Here is a 25,064-nt window from a genome sequence, read left to right on the forward strand (position 1 = left end):
GTATGTGCATGGGTGAGTATGTGCGACAAAACATTGCTCTTCCCTTTGTCCGTATATGAGTGCATGTGAACAGGTCTGTCTATCTGAATAAATATCAGTGTTTTGAGTCCAGCTGCACTTCTACTGTGAATATCACCACAATAACCTCTTCTAACAAAAACTTCACCGCCCCATGTGAGCAGGAATCTGATCCGAATTAGCCTCGGCCTCAATGTCGCCAACGTTATAGCTTTATGGTCTGAGCAAGCTAGCTGCTAGGTGCTCATCAAAGTTACACAACGTTGCCAAGCAAATAAATTCCTGCATTTTGACAATTTATTTTTCATGCATAGCTATATCCTTTTTAGGGCACGTATATGAAGTACATTATTAAATACACACACACACACCATCTGTATTACAACAAAGCTAACACTAGCAGAACTAGCAGCGTAGTATACACTTCTGCAAAAAGCAACATGAAAGAACAGTTACCAGCATCCAACCTCAACATGTATACAGCTTCTCCTGACTGTCCCTCAACATTACAACATTGGTCTGACATCACACCAGACTCATTAGCTGCGTGGTATGCAAAATTCAACAGGCTAACCTACAAAATAAACAGTAAAACATAAATACATAAAACATGGCAAAGGCAGAACAGGGTATTGATCAGCCCTTGATTTTGAACGTTTACCAGCCGGTGGAATGAAATGCACAGTCCAGTCCAGTTTTCCAGTCACTGTTGGGATATTTTCATCTCATTTCCAACAGAAATAAACTTTATCCACCCAGCTTTTATGTCCTCCGAGGCTGGGGGTTGATGCAGCGAGTTGCACCGGTCTGTGCTGGTGGGAGTAGATGAAGACTTTTGAGTTGGTTCTTGCAGCCAACAGCAGAGAAATTGCAGTGCTTTGCTTATACTCTCCAAATCTTCATACAGCGACGGCAGACAGCGAGGTAGATTCACTTGGTTTCAGTGGGCGGGACGGTCACCTAGCTGGAGGTGGTGCTGCGTTACATACTGACGCAGACAAAAACTTAAAAAGAAAGAAGAACGAAGAAAAGACTTCACTACAACCGAGCAGTGTTTTCTGTGGGGGAGAATAGCTCCCCTTGGCATGGACTCTGCAACTTTGCAGATCTTTTAAATGCACAAAAAATCGATATAACACACTAAAGTAAAGGGTAATATGGCCTCTTTAAAGAAATACTTTGACATTTTGGGAAATATGCTCATTCAGAGTTAGATGTGAACATTGATACCATTATCAATCTTCTCATCTACCTCTGTGAAAAAGCAGTAGAGTTATGATCAAATAACGCTGCCAGTACTAAATACTGTGAGCCCGGTGGGCCGACTCTTACATGGATCTTGAAAATTGAGCTTTTACACCTCTGGTTTCTTTCAATCCACGTGTTAGTCATCTCTCAGCTGAGCGCCAATCCGACCGATGCTGAAACCAGTGTGAAAGTGCTAATATTTCTGCACAGTTGTTAAATACGGGTTCCTCAGAACCTCTGCAGTGAGTGAGACAATTCCCAACTTCTACCTGAAATATGAAGCCAGCAGATATATTTCTATTTTCTAATTTCTTTTTTTCCAGCCATGTGTCTTTGTGGTGAATTAAAAGAAAAAAAAAAGACAGTTTCTGTTCAAAAGAAACAAATATTCTCAAATCCTAGCCTCAAAACATCATATGGTCGGTGTTACAGATGCTTCATGCATTATTGTGTGTTTTTAGCTTGAAATCTGTGATGTGTCAGAATTTTAGTTTTATTTATTAGCTGTTTTGTGTGAAATGCATCTTGGTGCATAAAAGGCTGTAGTTGGATCCTATTCTATTGTCTCTCCATGGGAGAGTTTCACATACTGTGAGTGTGAAGTAAATTTGAAATAGCTGTTGTGGGTATCACATGGATTGGATCCTTTAAATTGGGAACTCTCTGCAACGTCGTCTTAAAGCTCAAGGCGAGACACCTGAGAGTAACATCTGTGACATAATCATAATGCATCTCCTGCTGTTGTTGATGGACATATAATGCTTGTCAGAACTTGACTATATTAATGCTATCTGGACTCAGTACTGTGCTGAAATATGAAATCTCTCATGGTTACATTTTGTTCACACCCTTTCCATTTTCAGTGGAAACCTCTTTTAAGTCTATTAATGAAGCTATAGTACTTGTCGGGTGGAGTACTGAAGTGTGAAGGTGACCCACTTCTCCCAGTTTAGCCTGTGTCTGTGTTTCTACCCTCAGGCCATCTTACTTTATTCCGGGCTTTAACCTGCATACTGTCCTCAAGGAGCAAGTGTGTTACAAAGTAAATGAGGATGTAAAGCATTCTGTTTTAGCCTTCATCTAGTCTTCATCTTGAGATATCTTTTTTTTTTAATCCAACTTAAACTTTCCTGATCCATCTTTTTCTTAATGTAACCTGTTGTAATAATCAGAGGAAGAGGAAGTCCCAGAGCTTCTGCTGACAGCAGACTTCATGCTTCCTTTTGTCCAAGATAAAGTTTGTGGCATCGCAGCTTGTGTCCAGTAATGTTGTTCTTTTTAATGAGTCTGAATGGTTTCGCATAAACACGGAGCAGTGATCACCCGAGCTAGCCCATTCAGGCTGAAATATTACATCTTTGAATGGAAAACCCTGCGAAAAAAGGCTTAGCAGTAAGCATCTTGTCCAAGAGAATGTGTAATAAATGCATGGTTGTGTTTTCAATGAATATTTTCTATTGTTGACCTATTGATTTCAAATAAGCTATACTGTCTTGCCAGTGTGTGGATAATGTGGAGACAAAATGCTTGCAGCTCCCCCATCCCCCTTCCTTTCCAAGAGAGAGGGGACCCCCACCTCCCTATATCTGTGTCCACGTACGTGTTCATGCACACTCATATGAACAGAAGTGAATTTGGGTTCATGCTCAAGCGTATGCATCAGTGTGTGTACCCGGGTGTGTATGCTCACACGTATGTGTGCTTGTGTGTTTTGTGTGTGTGTGTGTGTGTTAGAGGGCGAACCCGCCCTCCTCGCTTTCACATTTACTGCAATAGAACATCTCTGCCTAGCTTTGCTATTGGTTGCTACGGTAACAAAGGCACAGAGTGGAGTGGCTGCAGCAGCTAGAGAGAGAGAGAGAGAGAGACAGAGGGTGGAAACAGAGAGAGAGAGAGAGAGAAAGATTTTTGCCTGTAAACCCAGTCACAACAACAGATTTAATGCAACACATCAGAAAACACAATTCAGATTCAGTGACAAGCAAAATGTCAACAGAAAGATGCGTTTAGATTTCACTGTCACGCACATGCGTACACACACATACGAAAGGATTAATTAAGGGCTGTACTGTAGTTGGGTGCATCACAGGTCAGGGCTCAAGCATCCTGACAACAGCGCTTGCAGCATCGTGACACTGGGTTTAGTAAGCTGTGTGTCTGCGCCTTAAAACGCACCACTGGAGCCTTTTGTAATGTTGTTATTTTGTGCGTCTCAGTGTTTCCTCATGGTCAGTAAACGCCCCTCAGTGTGGACAGGGACGGTGCTTTTTATTCTGTCTGATTAGCAGGATGAGAGTGTATTGATCTTGCTCAGCAGCTTTAATAGTTGAGATGCCTTGTGCAAATATGGGCACGTCCAATATACACTAAAGGCCACTGAGGCATTTTAGGATGGGATCATGGGTAAATATTAGATAGATAATCATTGAATAGATTTTTTCTTATAGCTTGTTGACCTATTCTGGGGTTGTGTAGAAATCCCCAGCATGCTGCTTGCGTCCTGTCATTCTGATCTGATCAGAGGAGGCAGGTGAACAAAAGCACACACTGGAGGAAAAGACTTCATGAAATGGAGCTCATTCCCAGCTGATGAGGACAAAACATATGGGCAGACTGATAAGAGGTGAAAGCAGGTGATAATGCTTCTTCAGATGACCTGCTGATTGGTTAATGATGTGAGTGTTAGCAGGTGATTTGCTAATGGATTGCCTGATGAGGGTGGATTACACTGCGTGGCTGTCACCATCATTACATGCATCCCGTGATAACCGTGTCAGTGTCACACCATTTAATCCTATCACACCAACATGATCTGACACAAATAACATAACACCCTTTCTTCTTTCCACATGCTCGCTTCTCTTCCCTTGATTTCCTGATACTCATTCTGTCACCAGCGGCCTATATTTTATAGCTTGACGCACTGGAAGTCTGTAGCAGGCGGTATCGCTCGTCTTCTTTTCTTGTCTGTTAGTCAAACTGTCTCTGTCTGTTATCCTTCATCTCTCTCTTCTGTCTTTTGGCTCAGCAGGGAAAAAATCAGAACCCTTGATAACCAAACGTCTAAGCGCTGCCCCGACCCTCTCTTTTTATAGCCCGGAGTGTTAGAAATACTGCCTTTGTCACGGCACTGGCCAGCAGCAGAGCTCTAATATGTTGGCCTTGGCCCAGATCTGATGGCTTATCTTATGGATCAATAGCCTTGATCAATACACACTCTAATGAGGAGGTGCCATCAATGATTGGCTGCGAGGTCTTAGTATGTAGCATGTGCAGGTCGTTTGCAAGCGTGTTGGAACAGAGAGCTGCTTGCTGGCTCTCAGCAGAGTTATTACACGTATGAGCCAGACTAAGTTGGAATCGGTTTGGGAATTTTACTGCACATGTTTCAGGACAACTTTATGCAACAAACTTGTTTCATACAATTTAAAACTGGAATTGAGCTTTTCTCTATGCCCATTAGTTTTCAACACAGCAAGTATGTGGATGTGAATGGATGGAGGAAGCATCGGTCTTTGGAATAACCGAGTTTATGGGACATTATGAGCCTCAGTGAGATCAAAACCTTTAAATCCTGATAGCATGTGAAACAGTTTATATTCATGGATTTCAACACTTCTTATTATTTTTGTACAGTACTTTGTACAGTTACAATTTCCATAGTGTTTGGGAATGTAAACAGGAAGTGTAATGTCACCATGTGAGATATGCTGCGGGCTAACACCTACAGTGCTACAGTTTTTAGTCTATATTTGTTTACATTTCAGAAAATTGGCACCATAAGTATTAGCAATTCCTGCAATGTGATACTGAAGAAAACCTGAAAATATGAGGATTTTCAGACAGGTCCTGAGCTATCACGAGCATCATTTTCTATCATAACATATTTTTGGCCGTTTATTACATGGAGGACATCTGAGATAATGGTATCCTCTGAAAGTCACACCAAATCTAAAAATATGTGTATCGTGTCTGTGTGCTGAGTTTCCACTGAGAAGATGGAGTGTGATATATATATATATTTTTTTTTTGAGCAAACTGCCTCACTCAGCGGCGAGGGGTTAATGTGACCAAGCTGGTCCATAACCATGAGATACCTAATCTCACTGGAACACATGTGCCGTTTAATTCGACCCATCCATCCTCTCAGTCCACGCACGAAAACAGAATTTCATTTGAGGTTTAAGCATCACATTTGGATCCCCTCTCATGAAATGGCCAGAATGAAATGAAGCTGACCCTAAACCTGGCTCGATCAGTTCTAGTTCAGGGAATCCCAGTGGAGACTCGGATGAAACAAACCTTCCACCCCCACCCCCACCTCCCCTTCAGGGCTCCTCCAATGCTTCTGATGAGGAGAAGGCTTAAAGATGTCAAACCTGCAATCTCTGGGCTAGAATTTCATTTGAAGTGTCCCCCGGTGTATAGTGCATAACCCGCATCCCATCACTGATGTCTTCAAACAGCTTGTCACTCAAACGCATGCACAGTCTGAAGTGTTGGCAACACAGGTGAATGTTCTTATGTATATGAGTATGTGCGCGTTACATCTGGGTGCTTCAAAGAGCAGTTGTCATCACCTTAGCAACTAACACATCTACCTCCCTACCTGGTGTTCTGTCTTTGAAAAGAGTTGTTGGGTTTTTATCCTGGAGCTGACAAGCTGAGAGATACACAGAAAGAGAAATGAAGGGAGGAGGTGGGTGATGGAGGGAGAGAGATGGAGGATGACAGGAAATAAGCAGGGGCCGGGGGGACAAAGTATTCAGGTTGATTTGATGGCAACAGCATTCATAATGTTCACATCTTTTTCTTCAATTTCGAACATTTCTTTTCACTTCCATCACACTCTGCAATTTCCAAGATTTTAGCAGGACTCTCGGCAAACCGAGACAAAAACCGAGTGCTCCACCCTTCTTTTATCCTCCTCATTTCTCTTGTCTTTTCTGCCTTTCTCTTCTTTTTCAAAGTGTTCTCACATCAAAGCGGTTGGCTCTGCCAAGTGAGCTGTGTAGCTGAGCCACAGGGGTTTTGAGTAAATGCACAGAAAAGCTTCTACGTTGAAACATGTGTCTGATGGCACAGCTGCCACAATTTATGACTGGTAGTAACTTACGTGCAGCGGCGTTATTCCACACTCTTGGTTTTATAGGTGAAAGAGATGCTGATGTACAGCATTGGGCCTTCTTTTTGACTGTATGCTAACACCCTGAACATGGTAAAGATGGTGCCTGCTAAACATCAGCATGTTTGCATTATTATTATTATTAGGAGCTGTTTGCTGGTGATAGCATTTAGCTCAAAGCACCTGTGTGCTGAAGTACGGCTTCAGAGAGCTGTAGAACTGTAGGCTCTTAGTCCTGTGTTGTATGAGTGTTTGTATGTGTGTGTGTGTGTGTGTGTGTGTGTGTGTGTGTGCGCGCATATCTTGCACAGTATGGCCCTTTTGTGGCCTTTTGGAAGACGAAGTTTCCTCTCCTTTTCCTTGCTCATGATTTAGGGCATTGACTTTTGGCCTTTAGAAAGACATTGTTCAGCTTGCCCGAGTCATTCCCTTCATTTCTCCTTTTCCCGTTCTCACTCTCTGATCTGTAAAGACCAGCTATTCCTTTTTGACCGCTAATTACCCGTAATATAGCCTCCATATGCCTGCCTAGAAACACATTTAGCGAAAGGAACATTACCACCCAAACTGGCTGTGTAATCCTGTGCATGTTTTGTCTCTTGGTGTGTTATATGGCTGCGAGAATCTCTTTCAATTCAAACTGTTTGACAATGGAGTGACATTTCTGACAATGGGTCCCCATTACACCGCTAAGCAGACAATAGAAGCACATTAGCTCCCTGCTGAAGAAAGGTTGGTGACAGCAGTCACCCTGCTGCACTCCTGACCCTTCCTTCACAAACACACGCGCACACACGCACACACACACACACACACACACACACACACACACACACACACACGACACATGCACGCACAGTCGTGTTTCCATGATTTCCTGCATTAATTTCCTGGAGACCTACCCTAACCTTAACTCAAGTCTTCACCCTGAAATTTAATGATTTACTTTATGGAGCTTGCATTTTGACCCCATAAGGAAGGCGAATCCCCACAGTGTGACTGTGTAAACAGATTTATGTCCCCACAACATGAGCAATACATGGCCACACACACACACACACACACACCTGTTGAATAAGAGATCTGTCAAATTGTCAGTACATGCACATGCAGTCTCGCACACGCACACACAAAGAAAAATATTGAGGGCACAACAATGAAATTTTTCTCTCCCCTCCTTATCTGTTAACAGTGCATGTGTGTTGCTGCCATGGCGACCGTAGCTCCTCCCCTCACATTTCTCCTCCTGCTGCTTCAACTGGCTGATGGCTCATTCCCAGAGGAACCAGGTCCTCTCAGCTACGTCCCCGTCGAGGGTATGTCTCCTTCCCGCTGTGTATGTGTGTGTGCGTGCGTGCGTGTGTGTGTTTGTGTGTGTGTGTTAGTGCATGACTGTATGAGCAGCATTGATGAATGGCTCCATGGTGGATGTGGAAATCGGGGGTCAAGGGTCAGAGCCTTGGTGTGGAGCTGCTTTGAAGGTACCCAGGCATACAGATACATTTAAAGAGCCTCCAGTCTGCGTCTCAATGGCAGATTAATAAATATGAGGGAGAAAGAAAGAAAGCTGTAAAGACACAACGAAAGGAAGAGAAATGATTGGTATAGATGTTGAGAGGTACAGGGAGATGAAAAAGTGGGAGCCAATTGGATTGGATGGGGTGATACAGATGACAGGAGAGAAGGCTGAGGGGTGGAGGAGAGAAGGGGAGGAGGCAGGTGGAGATGGATCGCTACGTCCTCCCTCCCTCCCCTGTAGTCAAGGACAATGAGACGTTTTCCCAATCTGTCTCCTGATGATGAGGGCTCCCTGCGGAGACCGTTGTCCTCCTCTTTGAAACTTTCTCAGAGTCTGATACTGCCACTTTCTCTCCCCGCCTCATCTGTGCGCTCTCATTTATCTGAAACGTAGGAAGGAGAGGGAGGGAATGCTCTTATACACAACGAAATAACAATAATGATTGCACGCAGCTTTTCTCATTATGGAGCTGCATGCATCAACAAAAGCAAAAAAAAAAAAAGAAACACTAGGAGGATGAAAGTGTTTAGGTGTGCTGTAACTGCTACACCATTCATCTCTGCCCATTATCTTTGTTTTCCTGAACAAAAACATCAAGAATGAGTGAAGACACTATTAAAGTGAAGGTTAGAGAATCTGTTTTATGGCCCGCCTGAGCTCTTTGGTGTATGGTACGCTCTATGTCACCAGCTGTCAAAGTATCCTTGAGCAAGGCATTTCATTTCTAGCAGGTTCTAGTGAGCGCCTCACTCTATTTGTCTGTGTGCGTGTTTGTGTCAGTTGTGCGGAGGTATCCAGTGTTCCTGGGCAGAGCTCATCGTTCAGCTCAGAGACAGGAGCTGCACATCCAGACGGTCCTCCAAGTCAACCGCACGCTCTACATAGGAGCCAGGTAACCAACGGCAACCGCCTCCAACTGCGTGTTACTGACGCAGTCGCATTAATATCCTTTTGCTTTCATTTGATGCCACAGATTCCATCTGCTGTCACTCTGTAGCGGACGTTCAGTTTTATGTTAAATGTCAAGTGAGACCTGTTTGTTCACAATACTCTTATACACACAGTATGTACTGTGTGGGAAATGAGAACTGATACACCTGCTGTGGGCAAACAGTGGTTCCTGGGGTGGATCTGGTCCTCCTTACTTACATAGTTTACCTCAAAACCTTTACAGGATTTTTAATAAATCTACTGTAGATAACGTTGTATATACAAGGCTCATATAAATCCCAATAAATGTGACCTTGTAAAATCTAATACTGCCTCCACATGAGGCGAGAGGCATGCAAACCATTAGACTGCTACGCCTGGTGCAGAGATGAAGCCTTTTAAACCAAATCGAATAACACAAAGAAATGATACAATGCACCTTTTTTAAATGAGAAATTCCACATTTCAAACACAGTTTTAACTCCAAGACGTTTGCCTGTTTGACTCGAACTGATCAGTGTCACGAAAAAAAAAACACGAGCAGGTGGCGGAAATGGTGCTTTGATAACATTTTGTTTCTGAGGGAGGAAGAAGAACAACAACAGCAGCACTTTCATTCAACCAGATATGAAGCAGGCTACCGTTTTGTGCTGCACAGATCATACATTCACACACGCATACACACACACACACACACACACATAGTCGATTTTGCCAAATGAGTATTACCATAAGCTGCCCTCACTAATGGGAAAAATATCATCTGCTGTCAGAGAAAATCCTAAAACAAGATGTTTTTCAATCACTTTTATTCTGAAATGAATTAAAACAAACAAACAATGAGTGAAAACACTGCTGACCCCTTCCTCACCCCTTGTTTATATTATATATTAGATATCACATCCTGGGTATGATATACTACTACTGTATGGGCACTGATTTGTTGTGTTGTGTGTGCTGTAGAGATGACTTGTACAGAGTGGAGCTGGACAACATGGCAGGCGATGAGATGTTCTACAGCAAGGTAAGACTCATTGTCTTGCGCTCGCACAAAACCCAACATGCACTAATAACTTTATAGCACACACAAACACACGCACACAACAAACATATTCTGACTGTGGTTCGCTCCTCTGGCAGAAACGGACGTGGGAATCCAATAAGAACGACATTCGAGTGTGCAGGATGAAGGGCAAACACGAGGTACAGTGTTCGTATACAACACTCTGACTTTGAGATCCACTTTCACATGCATCAACTCTATCTACACTATCACACGCATGGACAGACACAACAGCTGTTGGAGAAGCCTTATTTCCTTTGGGTGCACCTGCATACGGTATTTACACAAATTTGATCTTGTTGATACAGAATCAGCGCATCACTTAATCACGCCGGCTCAGTGAAACGTTACCGAAAGGTGTCCGTGAAGCTTGAAAGCCGTTTTCTTGCACACCTGTATTGTGGCTCGTTTCTTCGTATATCTATTTCGCAGCCTGTGGGGAAGACCCCAAAGTGGAGCAATTATGTGTGTACATAAAGTGGTAGTTTTATAGTTATTTTTCAGATGTGAAGGGAATGTGATTAAATCTACAAAAGAGGACAAGATTTGATGGTATGGTTGCTTGGATGACAGGGTGCACCCTAAAATATTAGCTTTATTGTATAAATGTGGGAGCGCCGCTGGCAAAATCCAATCCGGGCAGAACACGTGGAAAAAGAAAAAGAGGCAACGGGAAGCATTATAGAGCAAAGTGAGCAGAGAGAGTGACACAGCCTCAGGGAGGAAACAGTAATTGAAATCAGTTGAGGGAGGGAGTAATAGGTAGGGATGGGATGTGTGTAGGCGGAGGAGAACTGGGGAAGAAATATATGGAGGACAGGGCAGCCACCAGGTAGTAAGAAAGAGGCGGAGAGACAACAAAAGGGAAAAATGTGTTGCTTCAAAGAACACAGATGAAAGAGGAAAAGATGTAACAGCACAAAAAGGAATTGAAGCCGCGATAAAAGAGGAACAAAGACAGGAAGAGAAAGGCTGGTACAACATAAAGGCATGAGTGGACAAAAGACAGAAAGGTGAAAAATTTTAGCATAAACCCTCTAAATCGGATGAGGGGATCAAATCATAAAGCTCAGGGTAAATGGCATCACTGACGTCGGACACAAACAACCGTTCTGATGCTCTCCAGGCTCAGAGCATCTATAGGTAATGGTGCAGCATCACCTAATTAAAGTTATTACAGTCTATGAATAGCCCGTTTTCTCTGCAGACATTTTGTAATGCCATAGCAGGGAACGCGCAGGTGGGTCTAAAAACATGGCCCTGCTCCAGTCAAGTGCAGTACCTGGGAAAGCAGCTGAATGGAATATGTCCATTATTAAAGCTGTTAAAGAAATCGTTTTTTGGGAAATACACTCATATACTTTCTTGCTGAGAGCTAGAGGAGAAAATTGACACCACTCTCATGGCTGTACAGGAAATATGTAGCGGAAGCCAGCAGCTGGTTAGCTTAGCTCAGCATAAACACTGAAAAGAGCCAGCCTGGCTCTGCCTACCATAACTCCTAAAACTCATCAATTTACCTGTTATATGTTTATCAGGAATCAGGAATCTTTATTGTCATTACACAAGTATCCAAGTGCAACGAAATTATGTTCGGTTATATATAAAACAGAAGTGTAAAAACAAGGCTGTTTTAAGGGCGGTGGTGCTGGACTACTTCATGGCGGGGAGCGTTGACTTCCTCTTGCTAGTTGCCTGGCAACAGCTGTAAGGATTAAACAAGTGACATACTCTAACTCGTTAATTAGTGAGCTTTAGAAGTGCTGCCTGGCATATTTTGTAAGTTAACGATGCGAGCGTTAGCAGGTGAAAGAGAGCCAGGCTAGCTGTTTCGCCCATTTCTAGTGTTTGCGCTCAGCTAAGCTAAGCTAAGCTAACCAGTTGCTGGCCCCAAACCAAATACTCTCATCTAACTCAAGGTAACTAAGGAACTAAGCACGCTTCCCAACATGTCAAACCTTTAATTACTCCCACCTGAGCTTTTGCTGCTGTGTCAGAAAGTCTGCAATGAAAAAAGTTAAAATACAAACTGTTTTGTCGAAGCAGGAGCGCTGGATTTAGCTTCTGATCATCAGCCTACACAGGTTTATTCAAGTCCCATCAGTTATGACGTTCATCTTTGCAACTTCATGTCAGCCGACGCTGTTGTGAAATACTGTTGAACTGAGAGGCTGGCCGGCGTCATCAAGTTTCAGGTTCTGTAGTAGCAGCTTTAAATTTCGGCTCAATCCACAGCCTCCGCTATAAAGCCCGGGTCCTGTTGTTTCCCCAGATGGAGTGCGGTAGAGGGTGTTATTTCCTCTAAGGATTATTTTAAGCTGCATTTTTCATACTGCACACCGGCAGCCTTCTTGCTCTGACCGGTAGTTTTGAGCTTCTCCTGTCTAAAAACCTCCCTCTTCACGTCGCTCTGCGCCTTGTGATTTTCTCGCTCCTCTTAAATCTTTTCCTTTTGTGTTTTTGTTTTGTTGTTTTTTTTTTTCTTTCCACAGGGAGAGTGCCGTAACTTCATCAAGGTGTTGCTCAGCCAGCATGGTGACCTGTTTGTATGTGGAACAAACGCCTTCAACCCGCTCTGTGCCAACTACACGGTGAGTATCCATCTATCTGTCAGTGTCCTCATTCTCTGTGCGTCGCGTTTATTTATCTACGTGGTTGTGGGGTTTTTTCATGTTGCAGAGAGACACTCTAGAAATGGTGGGAGAGCCTGTCAGTGGGATGGCACGGTGCCCGTATGATCCTCGACATGCCAACGTGGCTTTATTTGCAGGTAGTATGTGCTTGTGTTTGCTCTCTAAAGATGAAACATTCAGGGCTTCTAGCAGACATCAGGCTCAGTTTTCAGCTGCAGACATTGAAACATCTGCGCCCTTGTGTTTACCTTTACAAATGATTTATAGCCAGACCTCTTGCTGCATTGCTTGTTTGGTTTTAATCTTCCTGACCTTGTGCTATCTCTCCATCTGTGTCTTCCCCTTCTTCTTAATCTCCTGCTTTGCTCTTTCCGCGCATCTCCCTCGCACTCAGATGGAAGTCTCTTTACCGGCACCGTGACAGACTTCCTGGCCATCGACGCGGTGATCTATCGCAGCCTCGGCGACAGCCCCGCCCTCCGCACTGTCAAACACGACTCCAAATGGTTTAGAGGTACTTCTGGAAGCAGGCGCAGACATGACCCTCCAGAGCCAGGCCGCTATCAATGCACAATCAGGAAGCAAATAGCAAAAAACGTCACCATTATCTTCAGAAGTTCACGGAAAGCAAATGAAATGGCTGTGGCTGTCTTTTCATGAGTGGCTCACGAGGTGAATAAGATGATTTTGGGGTGCTAAATAATGAGCTGCATTCAGGGAACCCAAACATGATTAGGCCTACACTTAATAGATTACAAGTGGAACAGGCTCAGACAGAGTGATGTATTGAGGTTAGTCGGTGCATTCAGGATTTTAACGAGCCTTCCACTGAACAGTTCGGTTGGTTTTCCTTGGAGAAAAAACAAGCAGGGGTGGGTCAAAGCTGGAACAGCGCTGGATGAATAAATGATAAATAATGTGAATCCTCTTGTCCATGATAATAAATTAAACAGGACATGAATATTTAATGGGCGAGGCCGATGGACAGCAGCCGGCCATGTTGATGTGGCTGTTATTACAGCGCCATGTCAGGGACTGGGGAGTGTAACGTTTGGCCCCGGGCACCGCGCCTCCACTGCTCTGTTTGTGTGAGACTGTGTGAATGTTTGTCTGATGGTGTTTTTCTCTTTTTCAGAGCCCTACTTTGTGAGCTCCATGGAGTGGGGGCCTCATATTTATTTCTTCTTCAGGGAGATGGCCATGGAGTTTCATCATCTGGAGAAGGTGCTTTCTTTCTCCACTCTGTCTTTTGTTCTGTTATCCCTCCACGTTGCTGAAACTTCCTGGTTTTCCTCCAGGTGATGGTGTCCCGTGTGGCTCGCGTGTGCAAGGCAGACCTGGGTGGCTCCCAGCGCGTCCTGGAGAAACAGTGGACCACGTTCCTGAAGGCACGACTCAACTGCTCCGTCCCGGGGGATTCGCACTTTTACTTCAACCTCTTACACGCCACGAGCAACATCATCCACATGCAGGGGCGAGACGTCATCCTGGGTCTCTTCTCCACGCCACCGAACAGGTAGCGGGACGCACACAGAGAAAGCATAAAGGCTATTTTTTTCCCCCTCATCAACTGTCTTCTTGTCTCTGTCTCTGCTAGCATCCCTGGCTCTGCGGTGTGTGTGTTTGACATGCAGCAGCTCGCGCATGTCTTTGAGGGCCGGTTTAAAGAGCAGAAATCCCCAGAGTCCATTTGGACCCCTGTACCTGATGAGGCAGTGCCTAAACCGAGGTATTGTTATGCAAAGTGTATGTGAGCTGAACTTGGGCAGAATGCTGCAGTGCTGCTGAGCATCTGTCTCACATATAGTCTGCTTGCTCCCTCTGCTATAAGCTCCAGCTGTCAGTCACGCAGCAGCATCACTACTATTCAGCAAATATTCTCATACAGCCTCCAGCAGCCGAAACAAGAACTCCTCCGACTCCTTTCTTCTTCCTCTCTCTTTTCTATCTACTCTTCAACCCTCACCTTCTCTCCCTCTGTGTCTTTCTCTGCCGGCAGACCAGGGGGATGTGCGGTGCAGGGATCCAGATTTAGCTCCTCCACCACACTGCCGGATGAGGTGCTGAACTTTGTGAAGACCCACCCGCTGATGGATGAGACCGTTCCACTGCTGGGGCACCGACCCTGGGTGGTCAAGACGATGGGACGGTACACATACTGATTCAGTTGTTTGATAGCGCCCATGCAGAACTTTTTATGGCATGAAAAGGGGACAATATGCATCATGGCTTGGAGTAAGCAAATGTATCTGTCTATCCAGGTACCAGCTGACAGCCATGGTGGTGGATACGGAAGCCGGCCCCCATAAGAACCGTACGGTCCTGTTCCTGGGCTCCACGCGAGGAACCATCCTCAAGTTTCTGATGATTCCCAGCGGAGATTCTGTCTCCCACAGCAGCGTTTTTCTGGAGGAGGTGGAAGGATTCAACCCAGAGAAGTGAGTAGGAGTCCAGACATATTTGTCCTTGATCTCCACTAAATTATACATTGTGTAGCTCCAGGTAGATCAGATCTCATGTTGCCTGCCTCCATCTGAGAAGCGTAACTGTCTTCGTTTGCATTTATTTTAGACATTTGATTTCAACGTTGTTGAAGAGCAGCTTGGAGTGAAGGCATCCTCGGTTATTTATTTGACTGCAGATATATTCACAAACATAATTAAAGGTACAGGTACTGTTTGTGAACACGACATTCAAACAAACAAATTCAGGATAAATGCCACCATTGCTTGCATGCACACTGCAAGCCACTAATGTAGGAACAGTGCATTTGTTGTAAGGGAAAAACAGTGCTTTATCAAACTAACTAAGCTAACCGTTAGCACCTACCTGTCCAACAGAGAACTGGCCAACTCTGCGTCACTACTCTCTGTAGATAAATACACCTCCACACACGGGTTGTAAGTGATGATTGAGAGGGATTACTTTTCTATGAGTCAATACATTGTTTTTAATTATGACCTGCATAGTATGCCTTTAAGGAGTTTGATTTTAGGGTTGCAACATACAGTCACTTTGTTACAGATTAATGTGACAACGATTCACCAAATTAATCTAATAACTGTTTAAAATTTGTCAAAAGTATTACATTTATACAATACAATAACATTTTAGAGGCTGGAAACACAAAATATTTGCCATGACCAGCCTGACTGACTGACTTATTGATTGATCAGCTAAAATCAATCAGTTCTGTTTGACTTAATGAAGAAAATAAGCATCTTGTTTGTTTTCTAAGTGAGAATAACGGTTCCACGCTATTCCTGCTTTGAAGTCATCCAGTCCTCTGTAGCACCAGAACACCTGTGCAGCCTTCACTCTGGTGTTACTCTGTGTATCGCTATATAACCAGACCATCGAGCAGGGGTAACAGAAAAGTAGGCATTTTGGCTTCATCTGCCAGCAGCTGACACAGAAGAGAGTTTATTTCCCTCCACCACACAGCTCTGGCTCTGCGCGGCATCTGCGCCGGCCAAGATAAAACTCTGCTGCTGGTGTTGGGACCATTGGTATGAGGGCGAGGGCACGGGCTGTCTGTCTTGAAGTACCAACAGATGAGGCCTTTGACCCTGTCACAGATTGATGCGAGGCCACAAAGAGTACATTGACCACCCTCTGCTGGCTCCTTACCCTCTGCCTCCTGCCTTCACGCTCGTGTGTCTCGCTGTCTCCAGGTGCGGCGAGGACTCTCCTCAGGCCCGTCAGCTCCTGTCCCTGTCTTTGGACCGAACCAGCCACACTCTGCTGCTGGCCTTCCCCTCCTGTCTGGTCCGAGTGCCCACGTCTCGCTGCCACCTGCACTCACGCTGCATGAAGTAAGGAACACTCACTCACCTGTTGTTGTCTTGAGAGTATTTTTCTCTCAGTCAGTGTGTCTTAAGCTGATAATGAGGCCTGTTTAAATGTAACTGTGGCCATTAGCCAAGGTGCTGTTTACTGGCCAGCTTTAGATTTGTCTTTGGCTTTCTCACACACCAGCACTGCTGCCGTCCCAGTGAAATCTGCAATTCTGTTTTTGTTTCATTCAGCGGGGGGAGAATGTCCTGTCTGTTTGTTAAACCACAGCTAACTTGTTTGGTTCAATATTTATTTTGGGGGAATTTCTTTCCCAGGGAAACGCTACTTAACGTGACGCAAGAGGCTTCAAGATCATGATTAATTATGAATACCAAGAAGGCATTTGTTAATTACTGCACACATGGGTAAGATCTCTTGAAGTAGAACTCGGCACTGTGAGCATGATTCCCACAGCAGCCATATATCACACTTGAATGCGGCAAGCTGAGAACAAGTAGCGACTTTGATACAGTGTGTGTGACTGCTGTGTATGAAGATGAATGCTGGATGAGGATTTAGTGGTTCACAGGTTCACCACATATTACGATTCAAAAGGCATCACAAACTTGAGATCTTGGGTCCAGCGACTTAGAGTTTCATATTTTAGTGTTGGGGCCGCTGTAGCTGCTGTAGCGTCTTAGCCACGGAGACAGAACACTAGCTACCATTCCTGCTAAATTCATAGTTGTTACACTTGTTCCCGTGTTTTACTGCTAAAATTATCAAAATGGCCTCTGTGAGAATCGGGCCAGCATTTCTCAACTCTTTGTATACATTGGTGTGTGTGTGTGTGTGTGTGTGTGTGTGTGTGTGTGTGTGTGTGTGTGCAGGAGTTGTCTAGCCTCCAGGGACCCCTACTGTGGCTGGACCAGAGGCAGCACCTGCTCCTTCCTGAGACCAGGCACACGGTGAGAACAACACACACACACACACACACACACACACACACACACACACACACACACCAGCATGAGAACAGTTTCCTACCTCTGCAGACCCGCTTTCTGCAAACTCAGACGGAGTTACTGGATGTGAAGAGTTTTATTTGGCGAAGCTGCAACTTTCCTGTATGCTGCACACAGAGAGATTGAAGTCCCTGTGTCTGCAAGCAAGACTTTAGACTATAATCTATTTCACAATGCCCCTCAATGAAACATGTGGATATAGTTACACATGCAATAAAAACCAAAGAAACAGAAATATAGTGGATCTGGACGCTTGTTGCTGAGTCACTGGAGTCAAACTCCTGGTAAATACATTATTAGAAAAAGAAGAAAGTCATAAGCAAATAGAAATGTCTAAAACGGAAAACAGGCACACTCTAAATATTCTATACATAAATTAAGAGATTATTATTTTAACTAACTTAGCCAGATTGGATAAGTCAGTGATATTTTTAAATATTGAATATTCACACTGTACCCTTGAGCAATATACTGAATCCAATACTCTGGTGCCCATATGTATTAAACAGCATGAATTAGTTAAGGTTAAACAGTATGTCCTTTTTTCTCTTATTAATGTGTTTGAGGCTCTCATAGTTATTTAGTGCAGTTCATTTAAACAGTCTGTCACTTTTGTAATTATTTCAGTTAGGAAGCTTAAATAGAGCTGTAAAATAAAAGTATAACTGTTAAAACTTGATATAAATAAAAGTTCATGTTATTTTTATTTTGTTTGTGTACTTACTCCAGTTTGCTAATTAAGCCAATAAAGATGTCAGTATTTGATTTAGCATCACTTACAGTATAAAATATTAATATATGGCAATCATTGTCCTTTATAAATTCATGTTCCCATAAACAATGTGAATCGTTAATATTAGCAGTCATTACGATACTCGTGTCTGTATCAAAGTCAAACATTGTACGTAGTATCGCAATCCCTCCTTCCAGCTCGCATCACCACCTGTATGTTGACCCTTACCTCTAACCTCCCTGAGGGGTGGCAAGCAAAAAAACGAAATCAATAATGGGATCAATAGTGTGTACCATGACACTGGATGACACATCAATATGTGCCATATCAATTTGATTGATTACTATGAACAAATGCCCACATTCTTGTGCAATTTTCTACACAATTGTGAGCCAAAAAGTCATTTTTTACATTTATGAGTTCTGTTGAATGTGGTACAACGTCATTTTTTCTGTTTTGCTTGAATGAAACATTTGTTAAACACTACCCTGAGAGATCATACAGCTGTACATTATAGATAAAAGGGACAATAGTCACAGGTTTCCTGCTGTGTGCTATATGAAAAGAAATATTGAAGCTTCTGATGTGCTGTGATCTCTTTGTGACTGCAGGCTGCCTTTTCAACAAGATGTGCAATATGGAAACACCACCTCCCATCTAGGAGACTGCGATGGTAGGTTGCAGCACTATGACATGGACGCCTCGGTGAATGGTGGACTGAGGGCAGGCTCCGCCTAGTGGCTCAGTCTGTCATTACACTTGCATCGCCAAGCATTTTGTTCGGAAAAAACAAAACCTCACTAAAAAGTGAGAGAATATTTGTGATGATTTCTCTAATTTAGCGTATTTTAATTGTACAGGGTGTGATGTGATTTCCTCCCCAGCTCAGAAAGATTAATTCAAGCTTGATATTAGCAACTGAATATTTTGGTCTCATTGTCAGAGTTTAACCACACAGGATTGGAACTGGGATTTTGGTTTCAGCCTCACTTCCTGTGGCTCAAAACGTTCCCAGTGTGAGACAGTTTAATTAGTGAGGATGTGAAGCTCCTGGTACACAATTCCACTGGACTGCATGGTGGGAAATGCAACATCCTCCTGGTTACGAGGCTTTGTTCTCTCAAAGCTGAACATCTGAGGAAGGAATGGCCGAGGGTAGCCAGCAAGCAAGCTAGATATAGCTTAGCATAAAATACTGTCACTTTAGTTGAGAGGCTCAGATGTCACTACAGCAGCACGGGGGAGGGCCTCTTTGAACCTTGCTCCACAGTCAGTGGAAACCAAAAAAAAAAAATCCTTTCCAACAGATTCTTTCTGAACTGTTCCTAATGTTTTAGGCCAGTTTCAAAGTCATAAAATCCATTTGGCTGGATCTGAATTTCCAAAAGATGACACATTGGTTTTTAACTGATATATGGCCTTGTAGTGTTTATCCTGCTCTTAGAAACCGATAGCAGCAGAAGTCAGCGATGGCAGGCTGCAGACCTGACAGACTCCGAGCGGTGAAAGCGCAGCACAGGCCGAGCCAGAGACAGGCATGTGCTGCTGTGTCTGCAGATGGGAGTGATTAGAGCTGGGTGGAAACACTGAGGTAATGGTATGCTGCGAGGAGAGAGTCTCTTACCAGGCTGCAGGACGGAAAGTGTGAGGAGAGGAGAGGAGGAAAGGAGAGTCGGCCGCTGTGGTCTGAGCTGTGCTGATGACAAGTGCAGGCCTCTCTGAACCTGGAGCCTGTGGAGCCTCAGGGCCAGACTGGAGAGGAGCTCCTTTTAAACTTAATCACGGCAGACAATAATCGCATAATGCCGAACACGATGATCACCGGTCACGAGTGTTATCGTAGTTATTGATTTATTATGATATATTATATCTTGTGAGGGGAAAAGCACTAAGTAGGAGTAGCAGAATAGCACTATATGTAATAATAATCATCATTTTAAGTGCACCCTGTGGACAGACGCAGAGAGAGGATGTCCGTTGTACTGTTCCACTAAATGTCATTTTCATAATTGTGTCTCTTCATCTTCAGGAATTCTGCAGCAGAGTTTGCTGATTGAACCGGAGAGCTTGGTCTCCCTCAACCTGCTCGTGGCGTCCGCAGTCTCTGCGTTCACCATCGGGGCGGCGCTCTCCGGCCTCGCCGTCTGCTGGATCATGGCCCACAAGCCCACCAACCGCCGCCACGGCAACACCACCCAGTCCTCCATCCAGCGGCGTGAAAGAGGCCTGCTGAGTAACGGCGGTGGGATGGGAGGCTCCGTGCTGAGCGTGACGCGGCAGGGAGGTGGGGAGCGCCCCTGCTCTCAGGGCGGGGAAACCCTGTTTGTCATGCCCAACGGCTGGGTGAAGTCCGGAGAGCTCGACCCGGGCTTCCTACCAACCCCGGAGCACACCCCCCAGCAGAAACGCAGAGGCCTACGACTGTCTGACTCCAACTCTGGAGGATGGGACACCAGCCAGACGTACCTGGGGGGAGGCTCCGTGGGTCTGGGCTCACCCTGCCGCATGCCCCCCTCCGTTTACCTGACCACCAGACTCTTCCAGCAGGGCGGAGGCGGGAGACACAGCGGTGAGGGCCGGGGGAATGACACGCCACGCCAGCACTATGTCTGCCTGAGCAAGCAAGAAAAAGCAGTAAAGGGGACGCCCAAAGCCCCTCTCAGGAAGTCTGCAGGAGAATATGTATACCCCATGACCCCCCAGGACTCGCCTGAGCGCCGCCGGGTGGTCTCAGCACCCAGCGCCCCCATGGAGTATGGCGAGCCGCTGCCTTTGCGTTGGCCAGCCCCAGAAGGATACATCCTCAGCAGCCACGGCATGGTCCCCGTCCCCCTGCCTCCGCCCTCCATGCCCGCTCCCAGCGGCCAGGCTTACGTCTCCCAGCAACACACCCCCGGGCTGACCAGGGCTCTGCTGAGAGGGGCCCTGGAGCGAGGGGAGCTGGGCGAGCTGGTGGATCTCAGCCAGCTGATGAGTAAGAAGAACTGCAGTGATAGGACTCAGGCTGGCCAGTGACTCTTGAGGAAATGAAGGGGACGGGAGCTTTTCCATTCTCAGAGCTCTCTGTTTTGTTTACATAGATCTCTCTTTTCTCTTTCCTCCTCATTCTGTCCATCCCTCCCTCTCCCTTCCCCTCTCTTTTCCCTCCATCTTTATTTGTCATTCAGCCCCTCTGATCTCCTATGTCAGTCTCTCAGGCAACCCCCACTTTCACCCCGTGATGAGTCTCTCCTTATGACTGGCTGCTGGGTCTGCCACTCATATCCTGGCTCACACTAATTGGTCAGATGGACTGAGGTTGTTGCTGTGTCTGCATTGCAGAGTTGCCTCTCCCTCCTGCTACTCAGCGGCAGCAGGAAGAGGGATGCAAGAGAATGGAGGGGAAAGAAAGGGAAGAAAGACAGAAAGAATGGGGGGCAGAGAGGTTGTGGACAGAGACAAAGATGGACATGGCACTTAGAGGCTGCCTTCTCGGTGCAGATTAACTGAGGCTGCAGAGCCAGTCAAATAGTGCTGCAGGAGTGGGATGCTTTCCCCCTCTTGGATAACATTAACAAGACTGCCACCCATCTGTTCTCCTCTATATTACCTGTTGGTCTGATTGTCAACTAGGTACTTGAGGTGAAATTGCAAATTCTGAACACCGTAAAAGTATCTGAAGCTGCAGGTGACTCATCAGACAAGTCATTCTGACTGTAAATCTAATGGATGATGAGGAAACACAAAATCCTCCTCTCTGGTTCGTTTGCTGCACACATACAGTAGGTGCATACATGTTTTCGTACAGGTGACGGAGGGTATTTAGTATTCTGTGTGTACGAGAAGCACGACGTGTGCGCCAAATGCCTCCAACCTGTCTCGCGGGGATATGGGACCATAACTCACGTCTTCGGAGAGCAGAGTGCAGGACTGATATGTCAGCATCATTTCTGCCAGCCGCATGCTCTTTGTAATGACGGCATGCCGGCCGTCCCTCGCTCTGTTCGTTTGCCTCCTTACACTCCATGTACTCTTTAACGACCAATATTTCCACGTGGACGTCTGGGGACGTTGCACCAGAGCGCTGGACTGACACTGCGGGACACGAAGAAAGAATGGAGGAAAGAGAGGTGTTTTAGAGAACTTAAAGTCAATGCACTGCAATATATAAACACCTTGTCCTTCACTGTCACCGCAGGGTTTTTCCACACACACACACACATACCTGCACACACAGACACACACTGACATTCATTAATGCTGCATTATAGAACTCAGTCTGGTTTTATTGGGCAAAATTTCCCCTTAAGCCCACAGTGGGTCAAGGTCCCACAGACGTGATACAGAGCAAAGTGACAGTTACAGTGGTGGTGATTGAAAACCCCGGTTTAAGTCAAAGCCAGTAGGGCTAATGGAAATGTTCCCAGCAGGCAAATGGGACTATATATTCTGCCCATCAAAGTGTCATGAAATGGTTGGTGTTTAGATCAACACAACACGGTATGGGTGTGCTAGCGAGGAGGTGGAAGTCATAAGAAAAGGGCCAAGATTAAGAAGGCAGAAGCAAAAAGCAAGTAAGACTTGACGAAATGAGGCGCACCAACAACGACTGTGGAAAAAAGTGAGAATTTCTGTTATAACTGACCGGACGACTTGATTTTCACTCTCGGTCGCAGTCAGTAGACGACAAATGAATGCTGGTTAGCGCTGACCGTGTAATGAGCAGCAATATATGGTTTATCTGTACATAGTTTAATTTAGATAAAAATGATAATGTAAGACAAACAGTAACTAAAAAAAAAAGATATCAGGCACTAGCTTGCAAACAAAAAAACATTTATCACGTCATTATAGCTATTAATGTATGAAAATCTGTTTTCATATCAGTTTCACATCAACCTGCTCCAAGACTGAAATCACAGAGACACTAAATATTACCAGTGTTGTTTTTTTCACATCTGTGTGCCCAACCCAAGTCACGAATGATTTACTGATGCCTGAAAAAAATGGAGAGAAAACTTGTTTCAAAGTGCCATGAAGACCATTTCAGTCAGCAGTGCACCTCCGGCACTGTGCTGTTGGATTATTGCAGTATACTTGTGACATGTATGCCTTTGACCTTACATGCTGAATGTTTATTTTTTTATTTCGATGTCGGCTTGTACTGTTGAATTTTTTGTTTTTTCCAGCTCCCAACAGTGTTTGAGGGTCTATTTATAAACTACTCTGACGCTCGCCATACTTATAGCCTGTAAATATGTAAGAAGGAATACAGACACTTTGTCATGCCCTTTATGATTTTACTGTGATGTATTCACTGACACCAAGACATGAACTGTGTTTATTCCAGAAGAGCCGATATGTAATAATGATGATTTACGAGTAGTTCATACGCAAACCTTCGACTGGACTGAAATGCTGTGACTGTGGACCTCATTCTGGACTGTTTGTCTTGTTCCGTAGTCTAGTGATTGTCTGTCTGTCATTGCCAACCAACTGCCATACTGGAGGATCTTGAAAATACTTGTCAGCATCCTGAGTGAATGAATGTACGCATTCTTTTTTGTTTGTTTGTAGTAATTATACTGTGCAGTAATAAGGAAAAGCACAAACACTTGCATTGCATTTTGAAAAAGGAGCTGTTCTGTATCATTTGTGAATAGTGTAAATAATCATCTTGAAGGTACGGTGTATCAGTTTGATTCTGGGGGGGGTCATTCATGCTCTTCTGAGACAGGACTGTGTTTGAAGTGTGACTTTTTCTTTTTCTCGGTGACAACGCTGTGAATAAGATGTATGTACAGTATTTACGTGACTTTGGCTGACTGCTGAGTTCAGCTGTTTGCTGTTATTAGAGTAGAGTTGCAGGCCTGATCTCAGCCAGAACTGAGCCTTCTCATTTGACTGATGCCTGCTGAGTTTTTGCAGTTGCTAAGATACTGCTGTTATAATATCCATCAATCTTTGGAGTACTGCTATTAAATGGCATTATATAATTGACTGCTAATGTTGTCGCGTGTGCTTTTGAATGCACTCACTGAAATAAATGCATATCATTACGCACGTGCCCACGCGTATACACACATTTACACATTTACAAATGCAGCACTGTGGCTTCACAGCTATCCGTGTAATGTGTGTATCATTACTGCAGTTTATTCTCTGCAAATGAGACATATTTTTCATTAGATTGGCAGTTTGAAGCTTCACAGGCAGCCCCCGAGCAGAGAGAAAGCAGAAAATCTTTCAGGCATCCACATTCCTGGCCACAAGAGGGAGCTGGACACTGGCCTTCATTCATCTACAGCCTCTTGGAGGAAGTGAAATGCTTGAACTCCCATGGGTGCAAGTGCATTGACCAGACATCGCCTGTCTGCGCTGCTCAGCTCGATACAGTCTGTGGTTTTGTTGAGAGGTCTGGTGCAGAGATGAGAATAACCCTTATCCTGCTTCTTTAATATACATAACAGTTATTTATATTCCAGAACATACACAATCACAAACCAATGAACATCCCGAAAGCAGCTGAAGAGCTCATAGTTCACCTTGGTGATTTAGGTCCAGCCAGATGTTATGGGGGAAGTTACACTTTGTCCTGCCACTATAAAAACTGTCATGATTAACTGTGAAAATCAAATATTAACAAATCAACTTCTCAAGTAACCAACTGGGAAGGCTGAAAAGTTCATTTTTACATCAACACTTACTACTTCTACTTACTTACAACTACATAGCTGACATTTTGAAAGACAAAATAACAAAGAATAATGTCAAATAATATTCATTGCAAGCAGTCAGCTGGATACTTGCTGCATATTTAAAGGAGTACTCCGGCTTTTATGTATTGCACTTCCACTAAGTAGGGGACTCACAGGAAACAGAATAATATCAGAAAATAGTCAAAAACAAAGCAGCAGAGGTCGAAATATCCCGACTTTTAGTCCCTTAAAAAATCTTGGCTTGGCCTTGAGTCATAAGATTTTTATCATGAACCTGCATTGCAAGCTGGAGGTG

General features: G+C 44.5%; 1 protein-coding gene across 1 annotated transcript; it reads left to right on the forward strand.

The window, feature by feature from the left end:
• The first annotated feature begins 7,586 nt into the window (after positions 1-7,586).
• Positions 7,587-21,086, forward strand: LOC121614922 (semaphorin-6B-like). Its single transcript, XM_041949020.1, has 16 exons — positions 7,587-7,707; positions 8,691-8,802; positions 9,804-9,864; positions 9,981-10,043; positions 12,396-12,494; positions 12,583-12,673; positions 12,931-13,050; positions 13,672-13,760; positions 13,835-14,052; positions 14,134-14,265; positions 14,536-14,685; positions 14,798-14,974; positions 16,211-16,351; positions 17,204-17,281; positions 18,683-18,744; positions 20,101-21,086. The coding sequence occupies exons 1-16, from the start codon at positions 7,587-7,589 to the stop codon at positions 21,084-21,086; spliced, it is 2,700 nt and encodes an 899-aa protein (XP_041804954.1).
• The last annotated feature ends 3,978 nt before the right edge of the window (positions 21,087-25,064 follow it).

This window comes from Chelmon rostratus, chromosome 12 (genome assembly GCF_017976325.1).
Source record: "Chelmon rostratus isolate fCheRos1 chromosome 12, fCheRos1.pri, whole genome shotgun sequence".
NCBI lineage: Eukaryota > Metazoa > Chordata > Actinopteri > Chaetodontiformes > Chaetodontidae > Chelmon > Chelmon rostratus.

Coding starts and splice junctions, on each gene's coding strand:
- LOC121614922 (XM_041949020.1), top strand. CDS start 7,587: ATGTGTGTTGCTGCCATGGCGACCGTAGCTCCTCCCCTCACATTTCTC. Junction 9,865..9,980: donor ATGAGATGTTCTACAGCAAG/GTAAGACTCATT, acceptor CTCCTCTGGCAG/AAACGGACGTGGGAATCCAA. Junction 13,051..13,671: donor CGACTCCAAATGGTTTAGAG/GTACTTCTGGAA, acceptor TCTCTTTTTCAG/AGCCCTACTTTGTGAGCTCC.